This window comes from Canis lupus, chromosome 7 (assembly GCF_003254725.2).
Source record: "Canis lupus dingo isolate Sandy chromosome 7, ASM325472v2, whole genome shotgun sequence".
NCBI classification, from domain to species: Eukaryota; Metazoa; Chordata; class Mammalia; order Carnivora; family Canidae; genus Canis; species Canis lupus.
This window is the reverse complement of record NC_064249.1, coordinates 17,441,433-17,467,101: the sequence shown is the minus strand read 5'-3', so window position 1 is coordinate 17,467,101 and position 25,669 is coordinate 17,441,433. Positions and strand designations below refer to the sequence as shown.

Below are 25,669 nucleotides of genomic sequence, written 5' to 3'. Positions count from 1 at the left end.
ACTAGTACATTGGAGTTAATAATGATCATTCTAGCAGCTACTATTTACAGAGGACCTATTATTGCCAGGCATTGCATTAAGCATTTTAAAGACATCAGTTCATTTAATCCCAAGAGCCCACAAGACACTGTAAAAGAGTTTACGTAAAATACTGTGAAGTTTGTGAAGATCATAAAAGTATTAGATTCTTGCCCAAGATCACCCAGCTAGCAAGTAGCAAAGCCAGAATCTGAATTGGGGTCTATCTGACCCTGAAGCACAGACTCCTCTACTACACTACATCCCATGTAGGGACAGGTATTTATATGCAGAATAGCATTGAAAGATAAAAGAATATCAGACTGACTTTGTTTTTCAAAAAGGCACTGCTTCCACCAAGGTTACCAATGCTAATAGCTCAATTCAACAGATGCTCCCAGACTCAATCATCCAATCATCTGGAAGAGGCTACCGCTCCTCTTTATATCCCTTCCTCCCATGGCTGTCCTCCAATTTTTCTCCCACTTCCCTGTCCTTTTCTTTCCATTCTTTTATGGGGCTGCTCTGTCTTTGCTCATCTCCTTATCAGTAGGTACATCTGGCTTTGGGCAAATGCTCCGTTTGTCATCCTATGATAATGACCAATTATTATACATGCCCAGATTTCTGTACACAACACACACTGATATACACACACGTATTTGTATCTGCCTAAATGCACTCACACATACACATGTACATACAACATCTGTATCTTTTTCAAAACCACTCAAGAGCCATTCTATTCAAATTTGCTCTTCCTTGCCCTCTTCCTTCCTACTACATGTGGATATCTATCATAGTCCTTATCACATGAAGCCAAAAATGGGCTTTCAGTCACTTAGCTCTCCTGCCAGACTGTAAAATCTCTTCTCTTTCACTCTCTTTCTGTTTTCAAGACACGGGAGTCCAGGTCTGGTTCAGATGCACAAGAGATGTTTATTAATTGGATAATAAAAATAAGAGTAAAAAGAAAACATAAAAGGCCATTACATTAGGTGACACTCCATTTTAAAGAATGAAAATACTAATCAAAACTTGCAAAAAATAAAATGGCCTTGGGCGAATTCAATCAGTAAGAGTTTTAAAAAAGTAAACTGCACATTGCTGGCCAGGCTACCAGTTGGGCCCCTTTATCTTAGTGTTGAAACCGTAGTCTCTGAACACTGTCAGTGGAAGGCACAAGGAGAGGTATGTCAAAAACAATAAAACTGTTCATAACTATCAACCCAATGAGCCCACTCCTGGAAACTTATCGAAGGAAATAAATCAACAGAAGAATATGACTATATTTGGGGGCATGCTTACAGAAGCATTATATGCTATGTAATAATGAAAAATAGGAAATACTCAATACCCAACTGCAGGATAAAAGCTGAGGAAATCAATTTAAAGTACTTTTACACATCCATTAAAATTTAACATGACTATAAAGGAAAATGGAAAATGATCTAATGCTAAGAAAAAGCTGGAATGCAGAGTTCCAAGCCGGCTATGACTGCCACTCTGTAAAAACTTACTTGCACCTGAGCAAGGACAGAAGCCATCTGCTGAGAATTCACAAAAATGAAAAATGTGGTAATCAGATTTTGTATTATCTTTTAAAAATCAAATTTTAAGATGCCATTGCTGTAATATGAAATGAAACACAGGCTGGATGTGGGTCGCATACTTAATTAGCTGTACTACCTTAGGCAAGGAGCCTAGCTTCTCTGAACCTAGCTTACTCATCTAGAAAATGAAAACACTCTATTTTGATCTTTTAGAGGATTAAATTATGTCATAAACACTTACTATGTACCTGGCACTGTTCTAAGCACTTTACAAATATTACCATGTTTAACTATCAAAACAACTTTTTAAGATGACACACAAGGAAGTTCAGTCATCTACAGAGAGGGTAGCAAGATAACAGTAACTTTCAATAGCTTTCCAGTGCCCATGGGATCAAATCTAGGCACAAGAGCAACTGCTACCCTGTACCGAGTATCTTCAAGCGTTGCATGCACTGCACTAAAGGGCTTTCCTTGCATTATTCTATGTAGCCCTTACAACAACCCATTGCGGAGGTACCATAATTGTGTCCTCAGGATATTCAGGCTCAGAGGTTATGTAACATGCTAATGAGCAAGAGAGCCAAAATTTGAACATCTGAGTTCAGAGCCAACCAGGTGCTTCGACTATGTAATGATGCTTCCAATTTTTGCTAAGTTGGTATACACAGTCCTTTGAGCTTGGTCATGGTCCACACTCTCCTCACTCTAGATCTTGGGGACTTCTGAGTTGACACCATGACCTTTTAAGTCCCCAGGCTTAGCTCCTTCTGTTCCTCACCTGGGCTTTCTCAAAACCTCTCTTCATCCCTCCAAGTTCCACCTCCCCATATCTCAAGAGGCATTGTTCCCTGATCTCTTCTCTTTTCTTTTCTTTTCTTTTCTTTCTTTTCTTTTCTTCTTTCTTTCTTTCTTTTCTTTTCTTTCTTTCTTCTTTCTTTTCTTCCTTTCTTCTTTCTTTTCTTTCTCTTTTCTTTCTTTCTTTCTTTCTTTCTTTCTTTCTTTCTTTCTTTCTTTCTTTCTTCCTTCCTTCCTTCCTTCCTTCCTTCCTTCCTTCCTTCCTTCCATCCATCCATCCATCCATCTATCTATCTATCTATCTATCTATCTATCTATCTAGTAAGTAGGCTCCACACACAATGTGGGGCTTAAACTCATGACCCTGAGATCAACAGTCACATGTTCGGATCCCTGGGTGGCTCAGCGGCTGAGCGTCTGCCTTCGGCCCAGGGCGTGATCCCGGGGTCCCAGGATCAAGTCCCACATCGGGCTCCCTGCATGGAGCCTGCTTCTCCCTCTGCCTGTGTCTCTGCCTCTCTCTCTCTCTCTCTGGGTCTCTGATGAATAAATAAAAATAAAATCTTTAAACAAAACAAAACAAAACAAAACAGTCACATGTTCCACTGCCTGAGCCAGCCAGGTGCCCCTGTCTTCTGCTCTTTTAGATAGTAATTTGTGTGTGTAAGTCAGCATCTACCATATTGTTTCTATGTTTCTTTACCAGGCTGTTTCTTCCCAATTATATTGCACAAAGGCAAACACCATGTTTTACACAGTTTTGTGAACTGCTGTATTCCTGGCTTTAAGCACAGTTCCCAGTACATGATAAGGACCCAACTACTAATTGCTGAATAAGCAAATACTTCCAGCTGGGAGGATGTTTCCAGGCACCACCAGTCAACACTAGAGCACCTTTTGCTATGTACAAAGGATGGACCATCAATCAGAAGCCCATACTTTACTGTTTTTCAAAGAGCTTTGATGGAGATAGTTTAGCTAAATGAGAACATAAAAGAGATCTGCCACTTGGATTTCCTAATGTACTATGTTTGGGTTAAGGGTGTGTAGTGCCATGTGGTTACCTGTTAAGCCTGTTAGCATATTCTATGGAAACTGCATGCTCACTAGTTTGCCTTCTCCTTCTAGATAGGACTATAGGTATTATACATAATCCCTAAAGCCAAGGACAGTAACTGGCATGTACCTGGTGATTAAGGAATATTTGTTGAGTGAATGAATGAATAAATAAATGTAGTTGAGGCATTTTTCTCTCCCTGGGTTCTCAAGAAAATATTTCAACTTGTACCATGCCCCACGATACCAGTGCCAGATCCCAAAAAAAAAAAAACTTTTTGATTCTATAATGCACCCAGAATTTCGTGTAAATATTAAATGAACAACTTCAATAATTAAAATACTTGTCCATCAAAAATAAATAAATAAAATAAAATACTTGTCCATCTATGTTAAATCTTTGTGTACTCTCTTCAACGACTAGGAAATTACTGGGAGCTCTAACTATACAGGATCTATTTTTTTTTTCTCTAAAAACAGAATAGAACCTTTTAAGAAAGTAAAAATGTTTCCCACTTAACATTTCTTTAAAAATGCACAGAATAAGAAGATTCATTTGGTGGACATGTTCTCTCTCTTTATCCTGACATCAGTTCAGTGCTGAGGAACTATTATTAGAAATTTCTCAGTTGAAGAAGATGCCTTCAAAAAGGAAGAGAAGATATATGATATTGTGTGTTCAGAGCTAATTTTAATTACGCAGGCTATAGGGTTACTGAGATATGCCAAACATTTAGCTAATTAGCAGACTCTTGAGACAAGAGGGCCGCTAGAGATAGACACAGTTTTTCCTCATTAATGAGTGATGACAAATTCTAGTTAAACACACATTTTTACTTGTACTATAAATACACTTTATTCTTTCTTAAATTCCAATAATATGAACTAATTGAAACTTGAAATTTAGACATTAAGACTAAGATGGCGATCTTCCACTTTAAACACAATGACCCAATATCAACCATCACATTGGGAAAATAGACTAAAAATTGAAATTAGTTAGGAGACTCCATTTTTAAAAATCACTTACTTTATTCCTCAAAACAGTCCAGGAAAGTATAAATCATTTTTATTTTATAGATAAGGGATCAAGGCATATGGAGTTTGAGTAAGGTCATCTGGTTAGAAAGTAGCTTGGCTAGGTTTGGTGTTAGACTGCTTCTTCTGGGCTCATTACTGAAGTTAGCCTGTATCTGAGAAGACCTTAAGAATAACAGAACTGGTTTTTGTTTGCCTGTCACCCTGGATTAGATACATTTAGCTCTTTGGGTATTATTTGGTACTTACAAAGGTGTCTACCTCAGGACACAAGCATGAGGTAAATGTGTTTCTCTGTCAGCTTTTCTTTCAGAATAAAAAATAGATCTAAGGACATGATCTAAATTTTCGATCTGAAATCAGTGGGATTGTCCATCATGCTTTTCACAGAAAGTGGTCCTTCCCCATCCTGAAATTTGAACAGGCTGGTGGTTGCAGCAGATTGCAGTTCCCAAAGATAGCTGCTACAAGTATCTCCTGTTTCTGGTGCTCCTCTGCCATGAAACTTTGCTACTTTCCCAATTAAGAGTTGAAGGCTATTTTTCCACTCCCTTGGATATGGGCAGGCTCTGTGACTGCTCTAATAAACAGAATGGGAAGAAGTGCTACTGCTTCTAGGAAGCCAGTTGTATGATGAGAAGCATGACTACTATCCTCAGACCACGATGTTGTGAGAAACCCAAGCTATGTGGAAAAGTCATTTGCTGATGGCCCCAGTTGAGCTCAGTCAACATCAATTGCCAGCCCTATGAAGGAGCCACCTTGAACATCCAGCCCAGCAAGCCTTACGATAACTGCAACGTAAGCCAGCACCTAAATGAAAGTTGTGTGAGAGATCCTAAGCAGGAACTGTCTAGCTGAACTCAGTTAATCCACAGAACCGTGACATAATAATAACTTATTAAGACACTGCATTTTGGAGAGGCTTGTTACACAGTAGATAATAAGAACAGTGTGCTGGTTTTCTTCTAGAATGAAGCAACTATTTCTTTAAAGCAATTGCGAGTAGATTTTGGGGGCAGGGGATATGTTAAAATCTGACACATACCCTAAGTGGTAGCTAAGCAATTTTCTAGATGAGGGTTATTTCTATAAAGAATCGAGGGACTATGAAAATGTGTCTACATAAACATTTTTATATTTTGGGTTACTTCTCAATAAATTTGGCATACAGAGGTATTCAAAGCTGATATTTTGTCAAGAAAACAGTGGGAGAAGGGGTGGTATATATATATATAATGGAATATTACTCAGCCATCAGAAAGAATGAATACCTACCATTTGCTTTGATGTGGGTGGAACCGGAGGGTATTATGCTGAATGAAATAAGTCAGTTGGAGAAAGACAATTATCATATGGTTTCCCTCATATGTGGAATATAAGAAACAGTAAAAGGGATTATAAGGGAAAGGAGGGAAACTGAGTAGGGAAAAACTAGAGAGGAAGACAAACCATGAGAGAATCCTAACTCTGGGAAACAAATAAAGGGTTGCAGCAGGGGAAATAGGGCAGGGAGGATGAGGTAACTGGGTGATGATGAGCATTACAGAGGGCACTTGATAGGATGAGCACTGGGTGTTATACTATATGTTGGTCAATTGAATTTAAATAAAATATTAAAAAAGAAAGAAAAAAAAACCAGAATGGGTTCTTGGCAAAATGATTAGAAAATATGGAGTCAGTTTACCATAATGCTGTCAAACTATTCTCCTTTTTCAAAGCAACAGCCAAACATGATTTAGTCCCTGGACAGCCTCAGAATGCCAATAACTTGATTTACTTTTATATTACTTGCCAAATTCCACCTGAGCTGATGAGAGAGAATTCAGCACTAACGATCCCAAAAAAGAGAATAAAATGCTGGGAACAGAAGGATGTTCTAAAAATTCCTGAAGGTTAGGTATAAGAGAAAATAATGTTTAGATAAAAAATAAACTCTTTTTTCCTAGGGGCTGTCAGAAGGCCAGCACAGAGTCTGTCAAATCTCTTCAGCCTCTGGAGCTACTGCTTGGTTTTTGTTTGTTTTAACAATGACCTTAAGGGCAGGCAAGATACTGAATCATGAAAGAAAAATTTACTACTATTTAAAATCTTGCCCTTATAAATAAAGAGAGGGCAAATTATATATATATACATTTTAAGAACTGTTCAATAACAAGGCAAGAATAAAGAAATTATGGTTGCTTGATTAGCACACTCCATTCCTGGGGCAATTTGGTTAACTCAAGTTTTCTGTCATTAACTTTAACAATAAGATTTAAAAATTATTGCCATTTTGCTAAATAATGGAAAGAGTTTCACAACAACAGTACTTTCATTGAATCTTTTAAAGAACTCCTAAAAAAGACAAAGTAATTTGTCCACATGGTGAATGTGTTCCCCTCTCTAGTTTATTAAGTCCTGAAAAGTTATATAAGGGCGGCATTCGTTCATTTATTATGCCAACTATGGCCAAATGAAGTTTCCACTGATTCTCGAGTTAGAAACTGGGTGAACTCTCCTTTTCCTGCCACTCTCAGAGATTTCCATTACAAGAACTAGAGCCACAGGGGCACCTGGGGGGCTCAGTTGTTTAAGTACCTGACTCATAATTTCAGCTCAGGTCATTGAGGGTCCTGAGATCGAGGGCCTCCCCGGCCCCTGCCATTTTGGTCTCTGCCACCAAGTGTGGAGCCTGTGTTAAGATTCTCTTTCCCTCTCCCACTGCCCAACTCCCAGCCCTCTCTCTCTCTCCCTCTTAACAAAAAAAGAGCAACCAACATTTGAGGTAGCATGATGTTTTGCTTCGTTGTAACTCCTTGTGTTTTAAATGTTTTTTGTATAATTTCCTTTGCCCAAGTTTTAAAACTCGTTAAGTGTTCACTAAGGAGGAAAACATTTTAAATGCAGAAAGGAATTAAAAAAAAAAAAAAAAGAAAAGAAAAGATCTTCAATTCTGCTACCCAGAGAAACCACCCTTCCTTCTACTCTTTTGATCAGTTAAAACCAACACTACTGAACTGATTATCTATTGTTGCCTAACAAACCACTACAATTTGTAGTTTATTCTTTAGACCCAGTTCATGATCTGATCACAAAATTCCTATGTATACCACAATGCTGATATGGGTTCTGCTTACACAATCAGAACCCTAAACCAATCTTTCTTAATGCTGATGGGATTTCTTGGTTAAAAAAATGAAAAAATAAAACAAAAAACCCCCACAAAAACCAAATGATAGAAGAGAAAAATGTCATGAAACAAAAGGATAAATTTAAATGAATAGATAAAACTAGAAGCTCATTGAAATACAATAGGAAGAGTACACAGTGTAAATTTTATAATGTGATGAAAAATTAAGATTTTGAAACTGGAAGTTACTTTTCCATGGAAACTGATGTTATGAAAATAATCATAATAACCAAAACTTTAAAAATAAAGGAGGTTTTTAGCAGGTAATCTCAATGTGCTCCCAAACTGATGGATACTTTTAAGAAGTAACTTTTAAGAATATTATTTACAACTGAGTAAGACCAATAATATCCAGTTCAGAGAGTTTTCATCTCTGCTTATTTATCTACTTTACAAGACTACAGGCTGCCCTGAGGTTAAGGCAGGAACTTTGTAGATTTTAAGACTCCTTGTCCACAACAGAGCACGGGTGCTTTTTTTTCAGGAATCTGAAACCTGAATGATCCCAACCCTCTAGCAGCCAGTGAAATGGTACTGTCCAGCTGCATTTATATATTTAATTCTGCATCCTAAATGAATGGAAGGCTAATTATGGTACCTTCAAATTGTATATTCACAGTGTGTACGGGACAAGTCCATTTTTTAAAAATTCCAGTATAGTTCATGTACAGTGTTATATTAGTTTCAGGTGTACAATAGAGTGATTCACCAATTCTATATATGACTCAGTGTTCTTTGTGGTAAGTGTACTCTTAATCCCCTTCACCTTCATGTCCTCCCCTAGGACAGGTCTATTTTTCAATACTTCATTAACTGTCATAATTTAGAATAGTTTTACACTTTCAGACAAATTGTCAATATACTACAGAGTTCCCATATATACCGGAAATCCAGTTTCTTCTATTATTAACATCTTCCATTAGGATGGGACATTTGTCACAATAATGAATAAACATTGATAAGATATTCATATTTCCTGTGGTTTTACCTGATGTCCTTTTTCTATACCAGGATCTCTTCCAGAATACCATATTACATTTAATTGCCATGTCTACTTATGTTCCTCTTGGCTGTGACAGTTTCTCAGATTCTACTTGCTTTTGATGACCTTATTTTCAGGAGTACTGGTCTTTTTTTTTTTTTTTTTTCTTTTTTTTTTTTTTGTAGAATGTCTCTCAATTGGGCTTGTCTAATGTTTCTTTTCATGATTACACTGAGGTTAGAGATTTTTGGAGGAAGGCCACAGAGATAAAATGCCATTCTCATCATGGTATATCAAGGATTTATGCTATCAACATAACTTATCATGGTTAATTTTGATCACCTGGCTCAGATAATGTGTCAGGTTTCTCCACAGTAAAGTTATCTATTTTCCCCCATATTCTTTAAGTATTCTTTTTAAGAAAGTCACCAAGCAGAGCTCACACTTGAGAAGTAGGAAGTTATGCTTTGCCTCCTTGAGGACAGAGAACTCCATAAATGATTTGGACTTATTTGGCACGGGAGACTTATCGATTCTTCTCCATTTATTTATTCTGTCATTTATATTATTATGGACTCATATTTATTTTATAATTTGTTTAAAGTAAATGCATTGTTTGCTATACTAGATTTACAGCACAATCTAATAATGGTATTATTAATTTTGTTGCTTCAGTTGTTTTAGCTTTGGCCATTGACAGTTCTTTCAGTTGATTCTTGTGTCCCTGTTACATACCTCATCATTGTGTGTGTATGTGATGTGTGCATGTTGGTACTTCCTAATTTTCTAGTACAACAAAATGCTCCAGGATCATCATATATACTCCCTAGCCCTTTGATAAGCCATTTACCCAAGGAGTCTTGGTTCCTTTTTTTCCAGAATTGTACTAGACACAAGATCTGGGTGGCGGGTATGCTTGTTGCTACTGGGGTATCATTGCTTCTAGGCCCTCTTAGCTGACAGAGCAAGAAAGTGTGTGTGTGTATGTGTGTGTGTTTGTGTGTGTGTGTACACATTTCTACATGTGCATATACATTTACAATCACATGTATCTACATGTGTATACATACACAAATATATGCAGGTGCACTTGTGTATGTGTATTTACACATAGCTATTAATATTTCTACACATATCCATCTGTATCTCCATTAGGCTATCAATTCACACTGATGTCTCCAACTCTGATCCATTGCCACAGGATGTGTCTCTTTTTATTCCCCCCTAGAAAAAGAGAGTGAACAGGAGGAGGAGTAAGGGAGAGAGAGAATCTCAAAGAGGCTCTGTGCGAAGTGGGGCTTGATCTCATGACCCTGAGATCATGACCTGAGCCAAAATCAAGAGTCAGGTGCTTCACTGACTGAGCTACCCTAGGTATCCTGCCACAAGATGCTTCCCTTGTGTTTTTACAACCTCTCACTCCAACAGTGAGAAGAAACCTGGCTTCACTATCCAGCCACTACTAATTAATTGTAGTGTTTTTAGAATTGTTAACTCTTAGCTCCACAGTAAGAGTATAGTGCTTTATATACAGTTACTTTTACTTATAGTTTTGACAGATTCCATTCATTTCCAAGGTTACTTAGGTCAGCACATCTCCCTCCACCATTTTCAGGGAGGTTACTTCATGTATTTATGATACTGTTATTAGATTCCTTTGTCAGTCTATATTCTACTCTGGGATTCTGTGACTTCCTAGATGTTTTTTTTCTAATTTATAAACATTAAAGTTCACTCTCTTTGTTGTAGCGCTCTATGCATTTTAACAAATGCAGAGTGTCATGTATCTACCATTACAGTTTATCATAAGGAATAGTTTCACTACCTTAAAATATCCCCTGTGAACAGACTCATAAGTACAGAGAACAAACTGGTGGTTGCCAGAGAGGAGGGGGATGGAGAGTTGTGGGGATGGTCAAAATAGTGAAGAAATTAAGAGGTACAAACTTCCACTTATAAAATAGGTAAGACATAAAGAGATAAAAAGTACAGCATAGGAGGTATCTTTGAGCTTGCTGAGTAGGCAAAGCTCACCTTCCTCAGTTGAAAAAATTTATGGACAAGAAATTATCATTGAAATTAAATGGTGGCAGACATGTCCAAGGAATATTGCCGGGGGTTCGATCCGTTTGTGAACATATTCACATGGATGAATGTGAGGAAATGGCAACTAGTGGGCAAGAGAACAATATTGGAATGGTGGCAATATGAGGAAATAGTACCATAGTAGAAGCTTTGGAACGACTATAAACAATGGGTGTGTTCCTCAGAAGAAACCAACTGCTTCCATATGTCCCTTGTCCATAGTACCTGTTTTACTACAATATAAAAATCACGTTGTATACATCTTCATATTGAACTTTTTTGTTAAACTTTTATAGTAGTCAAAAGAAAAGTACAGCACAGAGAATATAGTCAAAAACATTGTAATACATTGTTATAACATTGTATAGTGACAGATGGTGACTATACTTATCCTGGTGCACATTGAGCAATACACAGAATTGTAAAATCACTATGTTGTACACCCGAAAGTAATATAACGTATGACAACTATACTTAAAAAAAAAAAAATCCCCTCTGATTCACCTAATCAATCTTCCTTTTCCCATAAACTCCTGGAAACTACTGATCTGTTTACCACACCTCTACGGTTTTGCCTTTCTCTGAATATCATATAGGTAGAATCATACTGTATATACTGTTCAGACTAGATTTTTTCACTTAGCAATATGCACATAAGATTCATGTTTTTGCATGGATGGTAGCTCATTCCTTTTTATCATTGAATGAACTAGTTTGTTCATTCACCCCTTAAAAGACATCTTGGTTGCTTCTAGTTTTTTGGTGATTATGAATAAAGCTGCTATCAATGTTCACATGAAGGTTTTGCTTAATCATAGTTTTCTTTCTTTTTTTTTTTTTTTAAGATTTTATTTCTTCTCAAGTAATCTCTACACCCAATGTGGGGCTTGAACTCACAGCCCCAAGATCAAGAGTTACACGTTCTATTGACTGAGCCAGCTAGGTGCCCTTGAACAGTTTTTCTAGGACTGTGATTGCTGGATACATGTTGAGACTATGTTTAGTTTTGTAAGAGATCCGAATCTATATTGTTCAGAAAAAAAAATTTATATGTATATTAGGCATAAATCATAAAGTTATTATATAATTTATGACTGATTTTATTTATTTATATTCATTTCTGTGTTTCCCAAGAATGTTTTAAAGTAATTCGAGCAGCACATATATAATCATGAAAAAGTTAATTTAAAAAGTACAATTAGATAAGGGGCTAACAGGATTCAACCAAATCCAATACTATGTATTGTTTATCTTGTTTTATTAGCCCACCAGCTCCCAGCCAGCTGATTCTTTGACATGAGCTTACACGCTGTGAATGTTAAGGCATCAACACAGACTGTGAAGCATTTCACTATAATGAGATTCTCTGTTCTTTCCTCACAGCTTGTGTTCCCTGACATTCCTTTTCAGGAGAAGTCAAGGAACCCGGCTTAGCATTTGAGAAACTCAGATTCATGTCAGTGCTGCTGTATCTCACTTCTAATAATGAACCTTCTGCTTTATTTCTGAGACCAGTCTTTACTTCATTTTCCAGTTCCAATCAACAGACTCCTATCTTGTTTCTGGTCTAAGTGCCCTCAACTGTACAGATCCATAAAGTATATATATTAAAAAAAGGTTTTTCTCCAATTAAGCAAGCCCTGAAGCGATCTAGTTAGGAGAAGTCTGTCAGTAAATGAAAATCTGTAGTATACCATCACACACTGACAGGAACAAAAAAAAAAAGGAGTCTGCTCATTACATTTCAGAAAGTATCACCATCATTATCCATTGTTTTAATTTTCAAAGAAGGAGGAAATTTGGCATCTCTTATCACACAAAGTACAGAGGAAATAAGTTAAATTAGACTTACTATGAACACAAAGCAGGCAGTTACAATGGCATCTTCATATATTTATTATAATGTTGACAAGCTAAAATAATACATTCTCCTCCTCCAAAGATGAAGTATGAATTTTTTATGCCTGGTTATTTATTCCCATCTTTTCTGAATGACAGGTATAAAATCTATTGTTAGAATTACTGGGAACTTTATAAAAACAAATCACGTGGTAAGCAAATCCCGTATCTCTGTTAATACTGGGTGTTATTTGCTCACAAATAAAGTCCACAAAAAGAGAGAGAGAGACTTATCAAAGCCCAGACTCAGAAACATTACTATGTGTTTTTGATACTCTCACCTCCAGGGCATAAATTATTAATTTCGAGTGATGTTACCTCACTGAGTTTGCCAACTGATGAGTAAAACGTATATGCTTTGATTTTATTTTTAGCACAGCATTAAGAGATAAGAGAGAAATATGAACAACCTGCAGAAAAGGCACACCACTGTGTTTTTGTTCCAGATACTTTAATAACCGTGGTGGAGACTTTGGTGGCTCTCTCAAATGTCATTTATTTCCCCTCACTCTGTGGTTAGAATTGAGCCACTTGGGTAAAAAAATGCTTATGTTTCGGTGTGATGAATAAATCCAGTAACTAGAATGACCATGGGGGTCAAACAGAATCAAGCTCTGAAGAGGGCTCCTTTCCTGCTTTCTATTTGAATATCAGGGTATTGCTCTTGCAGAAGAGGCCAAAACTCGAACTCTAAGGTTCTATTTGTGTTGGCTGTACTTTTGAAAGTTACACGGGGGAAGTTCCAGAGGACAAATTAGAAGCTATCCTTTACTGGGCAAGCAAAGGTCAAAAGTAACTACGTTCAACAACTCTTAGACGGCACCTTGCATCAGAGGAAAGCATATTTAAAAGCAATCACATTTTGCAACAATACTGAGAAAAGGGAAGTCATTATCAACACCCTGCATCTTTAAATTAGAGGAGCAGAGGTCTGTTTATTCTCTAGTTACAAATGCTGCAAACTGGCTAAAGCATGTGGCGCTCTGTAAAGCAGAAATTAATGTGGTGACGGAAAACAAAACAAAACAAAAACAAAAACAGAAAAACCCAGCTAAAACACACCAACTAACCAAAACACTTCACAACGCACTCCATCAGCCTCCCAGCCCACTCATTATTCATGCCGTGTCTCTGTGCTTGGCTCTCATTATTCTGTTGCTTGAAATCCCCTTCCCAATCTCATCTGCCAATGAAAGCCTGCTTTCCACTCAAGGCTCTGCTGCAATGCCAGCTCTGTGAATCTTCTTAGATATCCCATAAAGGTCCCCCACTCCATTCTGGTTCTCCCCAAAGACTTCAAAAGCCTCTATTAGAGACTTACAGTATATCTATCTGTCTGTTTCCTGGAGTTTCCTGAGAGCTAACAACCATGCCTCGCCAATCTTCATATTCTTTCAGGCCCCAGACAATGCCTAGCTGCCAGTGAGAATTGAATCCATTGAAATACGGATTTACTCAAGAAACACACTGTACCAGGGCCCTAATACTGTTCATCTGCATATGGTCAGTTCAGTGCATTAATATGGGAAAGAAAAAAAGCCATTTGAAATAGGATTTCAGTCATGGTTTGCTATGCTGGCTATTTGAATGATTACAGTAGTTGCTCTAAAACCCACCTTTGATTCATTGATTTCTGTATCTACTGAGTATATACTTTGATGCCGCTTCTTGGTGGGAGAGTGAAAGGTGCTATGATGATATACGCTGTGCCTTACTTGTGTTTCTACCATGGAATAACAACTAACCTTAGAATTGCATCCAGGTGTCCTTTCAACTAGTAACAAAAATAATCACTATAATTCACATTGGGCTTTATGTTTACAAAGCTCTTTGGTGGACATTCTTTTATTCTTATAATATTCTGTTCCTGAATCAGGAACTGTGCCTCTGTACAACACTTGAAACTTAGAAGGCTGATTCGACAAATCCCTCATCCTTAAAGAATTACATACACTCTTCTGTTCTACTCTAAAACAAATCACCACAGTGCCAGCAAAATCTGTTAAGACCTTGAATGTGCCGGGCTCAGGTACCACAAAAAGGCTAGCTGGAAAAAGGATGTCTTCCAAGAAAGATGACGAGGTAGCACTCTTTCCCCTATTCCTTTCAAGCCACAACAAACATAGTAAAAAAGAGAATACTACCCAAACCCTCCACTCATAACAGCTGTTATTCCCTTAAGAAACTAAAAGGTTTAGGTGATCCTCTAATTCTGTGGAAGAACCAGAGGCTGATGTCAACATCATGTGTGTGAGAGAAGAGGGAATGAGAATGCGATCCTTGAGTTAGAAGGTGAACTTCAGGGAGAGGTCATATGCTCAAGTGATTGTTTCCGACGCTGCTCTAGGAAGAGGTTCTCTTTGTCTAAAGTCAGATACCCTCAAACCACTCTCCATCTTTACTTTGGCTTGGGAACCCTGAGTCCTATTGAATTTCCATAAACCAGAAATTCTCTACCTCAAGTCCAGATGTCCCCACACCCCCGGCAACCCACCCAACTCCAGCCCCAGCCTGAGTGAGCTCCAAACCAACCTGTACTTGGAAGGAGAAAGGGGAGAGAGAAGAGGTACTTCACAGAGTTTGACCCTTTGTCTGGAATATCAGCTTTTCTCTTGTCAGTTTCTTTTACCTTATTCCCAAGAGTGGTAAGAATGTTTAAATGACTTGGGAAATTGGGATAATTCAAAGTCATGGTCTTTTGTTACTATATTAGCTGCTCTGTGGAGTCACAGAAGTATCCATGGTTGTATTTGTTAAAAAGAATAATTTAAATTGATACTTAAAAGAGGTCCCAACTAGGAGAACGTCTTCATTGGAATGTCTATATCTTAATATAATAAACATTATTAATTTAATGTTTATAATATTCATACACCTAAGTTATCACCTATTTAGAGTGATATAGTGACTGTGGTTCTTAAGCACTTAGCCCTCCTAGTGATCTACAGTTACAAATGGAATCACAGACTCTTCCCTGGTTTTGGACTGTCCATCTATACAGTGCTTTGGAGAACACTAGCTGCCTACAGAGAACTCCTTTAGCAGTGGGGCAGGGCCACTTGCCAGTGTTCGCCAGCTGGAAATCACTGCTCCAAAAAGAGTTCTCACCAGTTTCTAGAGCATTTCCTTTACTCAAAGATGTCTCCTAATCGCCAAGTTTTCAGTTCTGTAACTGGTTGCTCTGACATTTACTGGAAATATAATGCACTGGAAATACATATGGGAGCTCTCTCAAACTCAGCAAGCAGGAGGAGGATGTAGCCACACCTAAAGTTTGATTCCACTCTCCTTTCCTGCTAAAACATATTAGAACATTCTTTTTATATCACAATTTGATTGTACTCAGGAAGTGATGACTTAGACAAGCATGTTTCAAATCAGTCCTCGACCCTATGGATAAGGATAATGTCAAAAGCTCACTCCACCATGAGCTAGGACACTGGATAGACAAGAATGTTCTCACTTACACAAAGATATCTAGAAATAGTGAATCAAAAGCCATTGACATATATGTAAATTTAGGGAAATACATATTAAAAAAAAACCCCAAAATCAAAGAATTTATTAACTCCTAAGGGGAAATAGCTTACGAAGGACAGATGTTAAGGAAAACAACACAATGTTTTAGCAAATAGTAAGAGGAAGCACTTTAAAACTCAGACTGGAATGTCTTTCATTAATCAAGATATTTGCTTTGGAGAAGGAAGGGACTGAATACTGTGATGTCTGGAGTAATTTACCTTTAAATTATTTATATGTAAAACAGTTAAGCTACATAAACAAAGCTGGATGATCCCTGAGCTTTCTTCTAACTGCCTTTTGTTTATCAATGTCAGAGAATGACAGAAAATTGGGGATCTTTAAGATAATGAGAAAATGACATAATCCCACTTACATTACACATTCCCAAGTTCAAAATTCAAATTTTGCTTTTATTATTCTCCTTTTAAAAAAATTAACTTCAGGGACACCTGGGTAGCTCAGTGGTTGAGTGTCTGCCTTTGGCTCAGGTTGTGATCCCAGGTCCGGGAGTGCCGCATTGGGCTCCCTGCAGGAAGCCTGCTTCTCCCTCTGCCTATGTCTCTGCCTCTCTCTCTGTGTATCTCTCATGAATAAATAAATAAATCTTAAAAAAAAAAAAAAAAAAAAAGACAGGCAAAGACATAGGCAGAGGGAGAAGCAGGCTCCTTGCAGGGACCCTGTTATGGGACTAGATCCCAGATCCTGGGATCGTGCCCTGAGCTAAAGGCAAACATTTAACTGCTGAGCCACCCAAGTATCCCAATAAATTTTTTAAAAAAATTAACTTAAATCATACAAATAATTACAGCTGTACCATTCTCCTACTGACAAGAATGAAAGCTATTTTCCATTTTTCAATAGAAACGATGCTTAAGTGAACAGTCTTGTACAAGCTTCCTCATGCACATGGGCAGCTTCTTTGGGTGGATACCAAGATGTGGAAGTCCTGGGTCACGGGTGTGCATGTTTAAATTTTAATAGATGCTGCTACAGTGTCCCCTAAGATGTCTGCCACTGTTATGTGAATACATATTTTCCTATAACCATGCCAAAATCTGATAGTATTAAGCTTCAAATTTTTGCCAGTCTAAGGAATCATGTTTTAATTTGCATTTCCTTGATTAAAATAAAAGTTATATTAGGCAATACCATCCGGACTGGTAATTAAATGGTAAAGTGAGTTAAAGCAGGGCAACCTAAAACTGTAAATCTACAATAAGCATATGATTTTATTTTAAAATGCATAGATGCTCATTTCCTCGAATAAGGCTTCTTCCTTAGGTAAGGAACCACACACAAAGCTCCACATGCACCCCTGTACAAACCACAGCCTTATAATGTACATCTAAGGTTCCCTGGTTTGGTTTCTTAACTGAAGCAAGAATGCAAAGACATTGTGAAATAATCTGAGTGCAGAATTTAATTTAATTTAATTTAATTTAACAGCAAGCTTTTTAGTCATGTGCCTTCATCAAGACTTTCTAAAGCATTTAATTTAATTTTCAATGAAACAGCTCTCTTTCCACACTTGGTTTCAGTGGTTTACATATTACTTAATAAATTACATAATTACAATGACATTCAACCAGTATAAACAGGTTTCGGAACCATCACACGGGCTCTTGGAAAACATATTTTACTGAGGGAGCGCAAGCACAGGCGTGTTCTAGAAAGTAGCCCATGAGCCATCCAGGCGAGCACGCCGAGGGCTGCAGTCAGCATCTTTCGCAAGGGGATTTATGACAGTCTTCTAAGGCAGGGAGTTAGATAAAAGAGTATCCACTGTACCAATGATGTGGAACATCTTTTCATATGCTTACTGCCAAATATCCTCTACTGTGAACCATCTGTTTCTGTTCATTGCATATACCTGTTTTTCTCATGAATTATCTTTTTCTTAATTATTTACAAGTGTTCTTTCTAAGTCTCAGATATTAATTAATCTTTTGCCTTTTATAGGTCATAAATATTTTCTCTCAGGCTGTAGCCTATTAACTACTTTTTTTGTAGTTATTCTGTTTCATGGAAGTATTTAATTTTAATCTTTTTTTTTAAGACTTTATTTATTTATTCATGAGAGACAGAGAGAGGCAGAGACATAAGTAGTTGCCCTATGTGGGACTTGATCCTAGAACCCGAGGATCACACCCTGAGCTGGAGGCAGACGCTCAACACTGAGCCACCCAGGAGTCCCATAAATATTTAACAAGTTTTTGAGCCACCCAGGCGCTCCTAGTTTTAATCTAATGAAATAAATGATTTTTCTTTCTTTTTAGCTTTAGCTTACTATGTCTTGTTTAAGAAAACCTCCCTTTGCTAAGATTCTAAACCTATTTGTCTATGTTTCTTCTAATACTTCAGTCATTTTGCTATTACCAAGCTCAAGAGGATGAACTGAAAAGTTCAGAAGTTTTGGATTTTGACCAAAATTATAAAACTAGAAACAATGAAGCTCGGATCTAGATTGATATATATCTACATATAATCAAAGCCAATGCAACAATTTCACATCACCTTCCTGAAGAACAAATTAAAGTCTGAGAGAAGTAAAGTGAAATATACAGATGTCTAATAATGATAAAATTGGGGATAAATGCACATCTTTGCACTGAGAATACATAAATGACTAACATACAAAAGATTCATTATCACCCTCAGAAAACCAGCACAATCTCCTCCACCCATAGAAACTGCAGCCAAAGGGCTAGAGCAACTAGAGATCTAAATACTACTGAGCAACTACTAGGTGTCAACTACTGTGACATACAGGTCCAACTACTCTTCATTCATTTATTCATTCATTCCTCCATTCCAGCAAAAAAATATATATACTCTGAACACCTAATGTGTTCCAGGCAGTGATCCTGAGCTCCACACCCTCATGTTTGTCCTTTGCTAGATTCCTCTACACAGATGTTCTCCAAATTCCTATAGCTTTGCTTACTCAAAACCAACCTCTACATTCACAATGTACCTTAGATTATTATAGCCATTCAGGTCATATGCCTTCTTCTATCGGCTACCAGAAAGTGAGCTCTCTTGGGTGAGATATATATCTGATGCACCTCTTGTGTCGTCCAAAGCACAGAGTCTAAGGACCCTGGTGGTAGAGGCATTCTCTTACTTTTTTTGTGTGATCAGTGGCTTAACTTTCTCTCATGCAAACTACAATGTGATATTTTTAAGGGTGGGCAAGAATGAATAACGAATGAACGACAGGGAGGAAAGGAACAAACATCTTATATCTTTATCAAACCCAATCTTCCTAAGTGATTTTCCCACTTTGTTGAGGTCACTATTTATTCTCACATTCATCAGTTGCCACTGGCATTACACGATCTTGATTATTCTCTCTTCTTTTAACATCTATTATAAGCTGTCAAATCTTGCTTCAACTACAACTTTATCCAAATCTTTTCTGTTTTCTCTGCCACCACTTTGCTTTCAGGCTCACTGTCTCTTGCAAAAAGCTATTATAAATGATCTCCAACAGGGGCTCCCCACCCTAATCCATATGACACCCACTGCTGCCATGTAAACTTTCCTGATTCATAATCTCATTCTGTCAATCTTTGCTTGAAACCTTCAAAGGCTCCCTATGATCCATGGGATTCATTTCAGACTCTCAGCTGGACATCAAGGCTCTATAGAATATCCTATCCACATTTTGATTATAATTTCCCACTGCTATCCTACCGACACTTTCTCCTCCTCCCACCCACTCCTCAATCAAACAGGATTACATGTCTTTCATTAAATACACCTTGCATTTCCAGCTCCATCACTTCTGCCTGGGACAACCTTACACTTGCTCTTTTGTGAAATAGGTCCTGACACCCAAATAGCCAAGATCTCTGCCTCCTTTGATATCAGCCGCACTTTGTAATGCCTTCTTAGAATCAATTTTGCTTGTTTGATTTATGTATTTACTTATGTATTTAATCCTGTTTTATTCATAGTCATTTGGTATTTAACTTGTTTACTACCATGAGGCACCTTCAGGTAAGGGTCAGTGGTTTCCTTATTTTGTATTTTTCTGCAGTCTAGTACAGAGCCTTGTACCTAGAAGCAATTAATAAAATATTTGTGGGAACTGAACTGTTCTCTAAACTTTGCTGTAAGCTCATTGAGGACAGTGACTTTAAGTATTGCTGAGCCTCTTGATACAAATAAGGGCCTTGTATGTAATAGGTGATCAAAACATATTTGTTTAAATAACTTTGTAGTTCCCAAGAAAGATTTTTCAAAATATGTGAATACTAGCATTAACCTAAATGACTCATTTAGAAACTTCTCACCAGTTAACATAAAAAAAGGGGAAAGGAACGATGACTCTAACATTCTTTTCCTTTCGTTTTATATGATAATACCTAACTCTTACTAGGTGTTTATCATATGCCAGGTTTTGTACTCCAGGTCTTATAATGTTCATCTTATGTAGTTCTCACCACAGCCCCAGGAGGCACTCTTTCCCCACTTGATGGGCAGGAGGGGCAGAGAAGTGAAGTAACTTGACCCCACCGTGAGCAAGTGGCAGAGCTGAGATTTGAACCCAGGCAGTTTTCTGTCTCTAGAGCCCACAACTGTCACCATCATGCCACACTATCTGGATTGAGTTTGCTGAGCCTCTTAATCTTAACAGTTTGAGTAAAAAGAAGAAAAGAAAAAAAAAACCCTTCTAAAAATACCAAAACAAGGGATCCCTGGGTGGCGCAGCGGTTTGGCGCCTGCCTTTGGCCCAGGACGCGATCCTGGAGACCCGGGATCGAATCCCACATCGGGCTCCCGGTGCATGGAGCCTGCTTCTCCCTCTGCCTGTGTCTCTGCCTCTCTCTCTCTCTCTCACTGTGTGCCTATCATAAATAAATAAAAAAATAAAATAAAATAAATAAAAATTTAAAAATACCAAAACAAGAACTTCTTGTCTTTTAGATTATTTTAATGGATGGAAAAATAAAGAATTGTTAAACCTATTTCATCCACCTCAATGTAAGCTTCAAATTTAGGAGGCTATTAGTTTTCTCAAACAACATGCATAGTTGATTATGTATCCCAAAGGATGGGTCAGATGACAAAGATAATATACTATCAGATAAATGAAAAATCACTTCATTTTGGAAAGCTGTGTAGAAATCTCAGAATCAAAGATAATCACTTACTCCCCAACCTCCAGGCAAGTCTGCACATACTTTAAAAATGCCTGTTGGTGGTCTGGACTGATTGGTTGGCAGAAAAGGGGAGTGGGGCTGTCACAGATAGTCTAAGAGTAAAATAAAACAAAACAACAACAACAACAAAAAACCCCAAACCAGAAATTTCTCTCTTTTTGAATTTTTATTCAGTCTGCAAAGAAAAGCACTAGTGCCAGTTCTGGCCAAGTTCTGGAAAAGAATATACTGGCACTGAGGAGTTGAGAGACTGAGAAATTAGAAAGAAGGTAAAAGGTGTATCAGCTTTAAATATGATGAGGGCAAATTGAAGAAAAACTCACATGCTGTAAGATACAGGATTTCAGAGATATAAGTATGCAAAGTAGGGATAGATTCTATTTTTAGATCCAAGGAACAGCCACTACTAGCCTGAACACCAGTGTCTCTTTAGTTTCCAATGGAAATATTAAAGATGAGATTTATAACTCAAGCTGAAATTATACCAAGCAAGGACAAAGTCTGATTTTCAGTAAAATGAAGTAGAAAAATACCAACTGATGCTTCAACTCCTTGGGCCTTCTATTTATCTATTCAAAGTTAAAAAAAATTGATGTAAAAAATTGGATCATAGTAACTCCCACTACTAGTCATAGATGTTGTTTTCTAGATTTAAGTGCTAATGTTAAAATATACCATAGGTGATCTCTGAGACTCAAGCAACACCTTAAATCTAAGTCCCATTTATAAAGCAATATTTTATTACAGAGTATTTTCACTCTTTTACAATGATCTAAAATAGTCAGTTGCTGGTCACTTCAGTGTTTCAAAGTATAGTTCAGACGTTCGGAAAAGAACAGAGGAGAATGAATTAGTCCATTATGTTCATTAAAGTATCATGGAAAATGACAGCCTGAAACTCATGAGCACTGGCCAACTCCCTCTGCTGTAGCAGAAATCATAAAAACAAAAACAAAGCACATAATGGAAAAAAAAGAGTTTAAGTCAGGTGAAAACACTTTATGACGTTTCAAGCTTCTTAAAAATACATCCACTCAAATGTGAAAGCATAGCAAATAATTAATCCCAAAATAAGATATAAAAACAATTTTGCTTGCACACAACTGAATAAATGCACATTCTTAATGGTCTGTAACGTCTTTTAAGAAATCAGCTAATATGGCATTAACTAAATGTTTTCATAGAGATGGAACATTAAGGTGTAATATGCATACTGATTCATATGAAACAAAGGGCTTCCTAACTTTCTGTTTCAGATCATTGCTATTCTCACATTCACTCAGAAGCCTCAATCCCTTTAACACTGTGAATGTGAAGTAGGGACTATTTTTATAGAGATCTAACTTAAAAGTGCATCATTTTCCTCTCAAAGGCAACTTTATCAACAACACTCCATGAAGAGTAATGAAGCTTAGCTGTTCATTCTAACTGGGTAAGAAGAGTTAAAAACGTGGAGAAAAAGAAAAAAATATATTGGTTTCCCCCCCCACACACCATAAATCTCAATACTCCTTCATGCTTTCTACTTTAAATTTAACCATTTTAAGATGTTAATAATTTTGCAATATTTCCCCCTGGAGCATTCTCTATCAAGATTAAAGAGGGGCTTATTCAGAAACAAACAGGATACAGGAATGAGCATGCCGCTTCCAGGCAAGCTATGAATAGCAATAGCATTTTCAAGAAATCTTGTGCCAATGTGTAAGTTACAGTTTAAACATGCAGTGCAGATTTTATTACAATTGTCACCAGTGTCACCAAAATTCATTGTTATTTGAGAAATTCAATTCTTACCAAGTTTTCTTGGTTCCTGGCTGCTATTTTCTGCTCCTCTTCTGCCCCATTTTTCATGTATTTGACCTCTTCCACCGGTTTGATCCTATACTCATCTGAGCACCAAAAAAAGAAAAGACATTTTATAACTTTTTCACAATGGTAGAAAACTGTCAGTGAAAAAAATCCAATAGCATCATCAGTTGGAGCCTTTTCCCTGCAGCCTTTATCTGTGGTTCATTTGAAACAATCTGGAATATGTTTAACCAGCCTTTTTTTAGGAGGTGCTCTCCTCTGCCCACTGGGAAGAGCTCAGCACCATGAAGGCAGCTAATGAATGTGGCATTGCCTGGTCCTTTCACAGAAAGCAAATGGTGGCAGAGGCAACACAGGTCATCCCTCTCTAAAGACTATCTGGAATCTATACATACCAAGGCATACCACATAATGGTCTAAGGAAGTTTTTCTCCATGAGAACACTAGTTCAAAATGCCTCTGGCAGCAACTTTCAGCAGTATGTTCACACCTTAATTTCCCTCTTTTGGAAAAACAAGGTATTGTTTACAATTAAAGAGTTTAGTTGATCAAAAAATAGATACAAACAATAGGGAATTAAAATTTTCCTATTTGTGATCCCCATATTAAATGTGGAATAGTCTGCATTTACTTCATATGCTAACACACACACACCACACACACTTCAGTCTCTGTAAAGTCACATGCATGAAGAGCCACAGTATCTAATGGATCTAATAGATATATCCCTCGAGGTAATGGGATCTAGACTTCATAACAGCCAGAGAGAGAGAGAGAGAGTACAGTAAATCTCAGTATCAATACACATCACAGGACGAACTCTGGAGAATGTGTAGCACAAGCTCCTCTCCAGGGTAGCAGTTTGGTAATGACGATGATGTTTTCGTCAGAGTCCTGTCAACAGGTAATGACTTGGGAGCCCAAAGGTCCAAATAGGTGTGACTTCAAGTCATCTTTAATCTAATTTGTTGGGAAAAAAAAATCACTGAAATTGTGCAAGTGGAAAATTTCACCCATCAACACATTGACAGCTGCCTAGTATATGGCATGGAATAATGCCTATGCTGGTCTACCTGAAAGACGCTTATCGCTAAGAAAGTGTGTATTTCAGTTCAGGAAGTTGTAATGTATTTTCTTACTGCTTGTGATGAATTTGGTACAATGACTAAGTATATAACTTCCTGCCTTATTATTTATAATACTATTTTCTATCTAGTTTCAGGTTTCTCATACTACCCCTTAACACACTACCCCCAAAGATGTTAGCTAAAGTAACATCTTGCCAAGTAATTATACTGTTCAAATATTTTTCAAAATCATCCTTATGAAAGTAGTACATGAAAGCATGTATCTGAATGAGACTCCATGTTCATGGCTAAGCCAATTGTTTTTTCCACCTGACAATTCAAGGTAGTTATTGATTCTACTTCTTTCTAAAGAAATTAGAAAGACCGGTGTGAGGATACAGTAATGAGCCCTTCAGGAATACCGAGTCCTAAATGTTAATCAGTGGACTCGGATCCGCAATCGCAACACACAAGAATTTCACATTCCAATTTAGTAGTAAGAGGAAAAAAATGAAAGTAAATTAACAAAACAGACACATTTAATTAAGGATTACTTACTCAGAAGTTAGAAAAGCACTTGTTAATTACCAAAAGAAAAAAAAAAGGACATTGACAAATTATGCCTTCAGTACAATTACGCAGAGATAAAAATAAAGGTAAAAAATGAAAGAGATAACCTCTCTAATGTCAGTTTGGGACATTAATATTTGTAAAACATAGTTCATTTGGATAAATACTAACATTTCACTTGACTAAATTGTGATCTTAATTACTTATGATTTCTGATTATTTAAATATAAATCTTACACACACACACACACACACAAAAGTTTTTAAACATAATTTTGGTGGATTTCTATGACTGTAGGATCCTAGTCCTCAGATGAGATGAGGAAAGCACATTTTAGGACCTAAGGAGAACCTTCTGAAAGATGGTACTTTGCCCACTGCACAGCAAAGGATTTGTCCTAGAGAAGATTCATCCTTGCCTCGCCCCATCCTCTCCATCCACCGAGGCACAGCCCACTGTCTCTGGGCAGTCTAGCAATAGTCAGTCTTCATTTGCTTTTTTTACCCTCCAGGAACACAACTGAATTGAAAGTAATAGACAAACTATTAATATTTTTCCTACTATTTTTCTTCAATGAAATGGGAAAGCCGCTGGCAACTTGACTTTCAAAGCAGTATTATCCCAAACACAGGTTTTTTTTTAACCATCAAGGCAGAATCATCACCAGTTCAGAAAGAGAATAGGTTTTAGTGTGTCATTAACAACCATGGCTGGCTGGACAATGCAGGATACAAAGAAAGAAAAAACAAACAGGCACAACTACAAAGCCAGGCCTATCATTATTACTTACACAACACACTGAATAAAATCCGTTGTGGTATAAAACAAAGAAAGCCAGCAAGACCCTTAGATAAAACCACAATTCGTACAAAGGAAATACTTAAAAAATGGTCTGTTAAATTTCTCAAAGGCTGGTGCTAGGATTGAAGAT

The 25,669-nt window shown here is 37.3% G+C and overlaps 1 protein-coding gene and 1 pseudogene across 5 annotated transcripts in view; one reads left to right on the top strand and one right to left on the bottom strand.

Moving 5' to 3' along the window:
* The window catches only part of C7H1orf21 (chromosome 7 C1orf21 homolog), a 215,443-nt gene that overhangs the window by 78,752 nt on the left and 111,022 nt on the right, over positions 1 to 25,669 (bottom strand). For all 5 annotated transcript variants that reach the window (XM_025430075.3, XM_025430076.3, XM_035719196.2 and 2 more), the window contains one exon: positions 23,086 to 23,180. In XM_025430075.3, coding sequence (XP_025285860.1) covers positions 23,086 to 23,180 — 95 coding nt within the window. The remainder of the gene's footprint in view (positions 1 to 23,085; positions 23,181 to 25,669) is intronic.
* Positions 10,667 to 10,867, top strand: LOC118355274 (small nuclear ribonucleoprotein G-like; annotated as a pseudogene).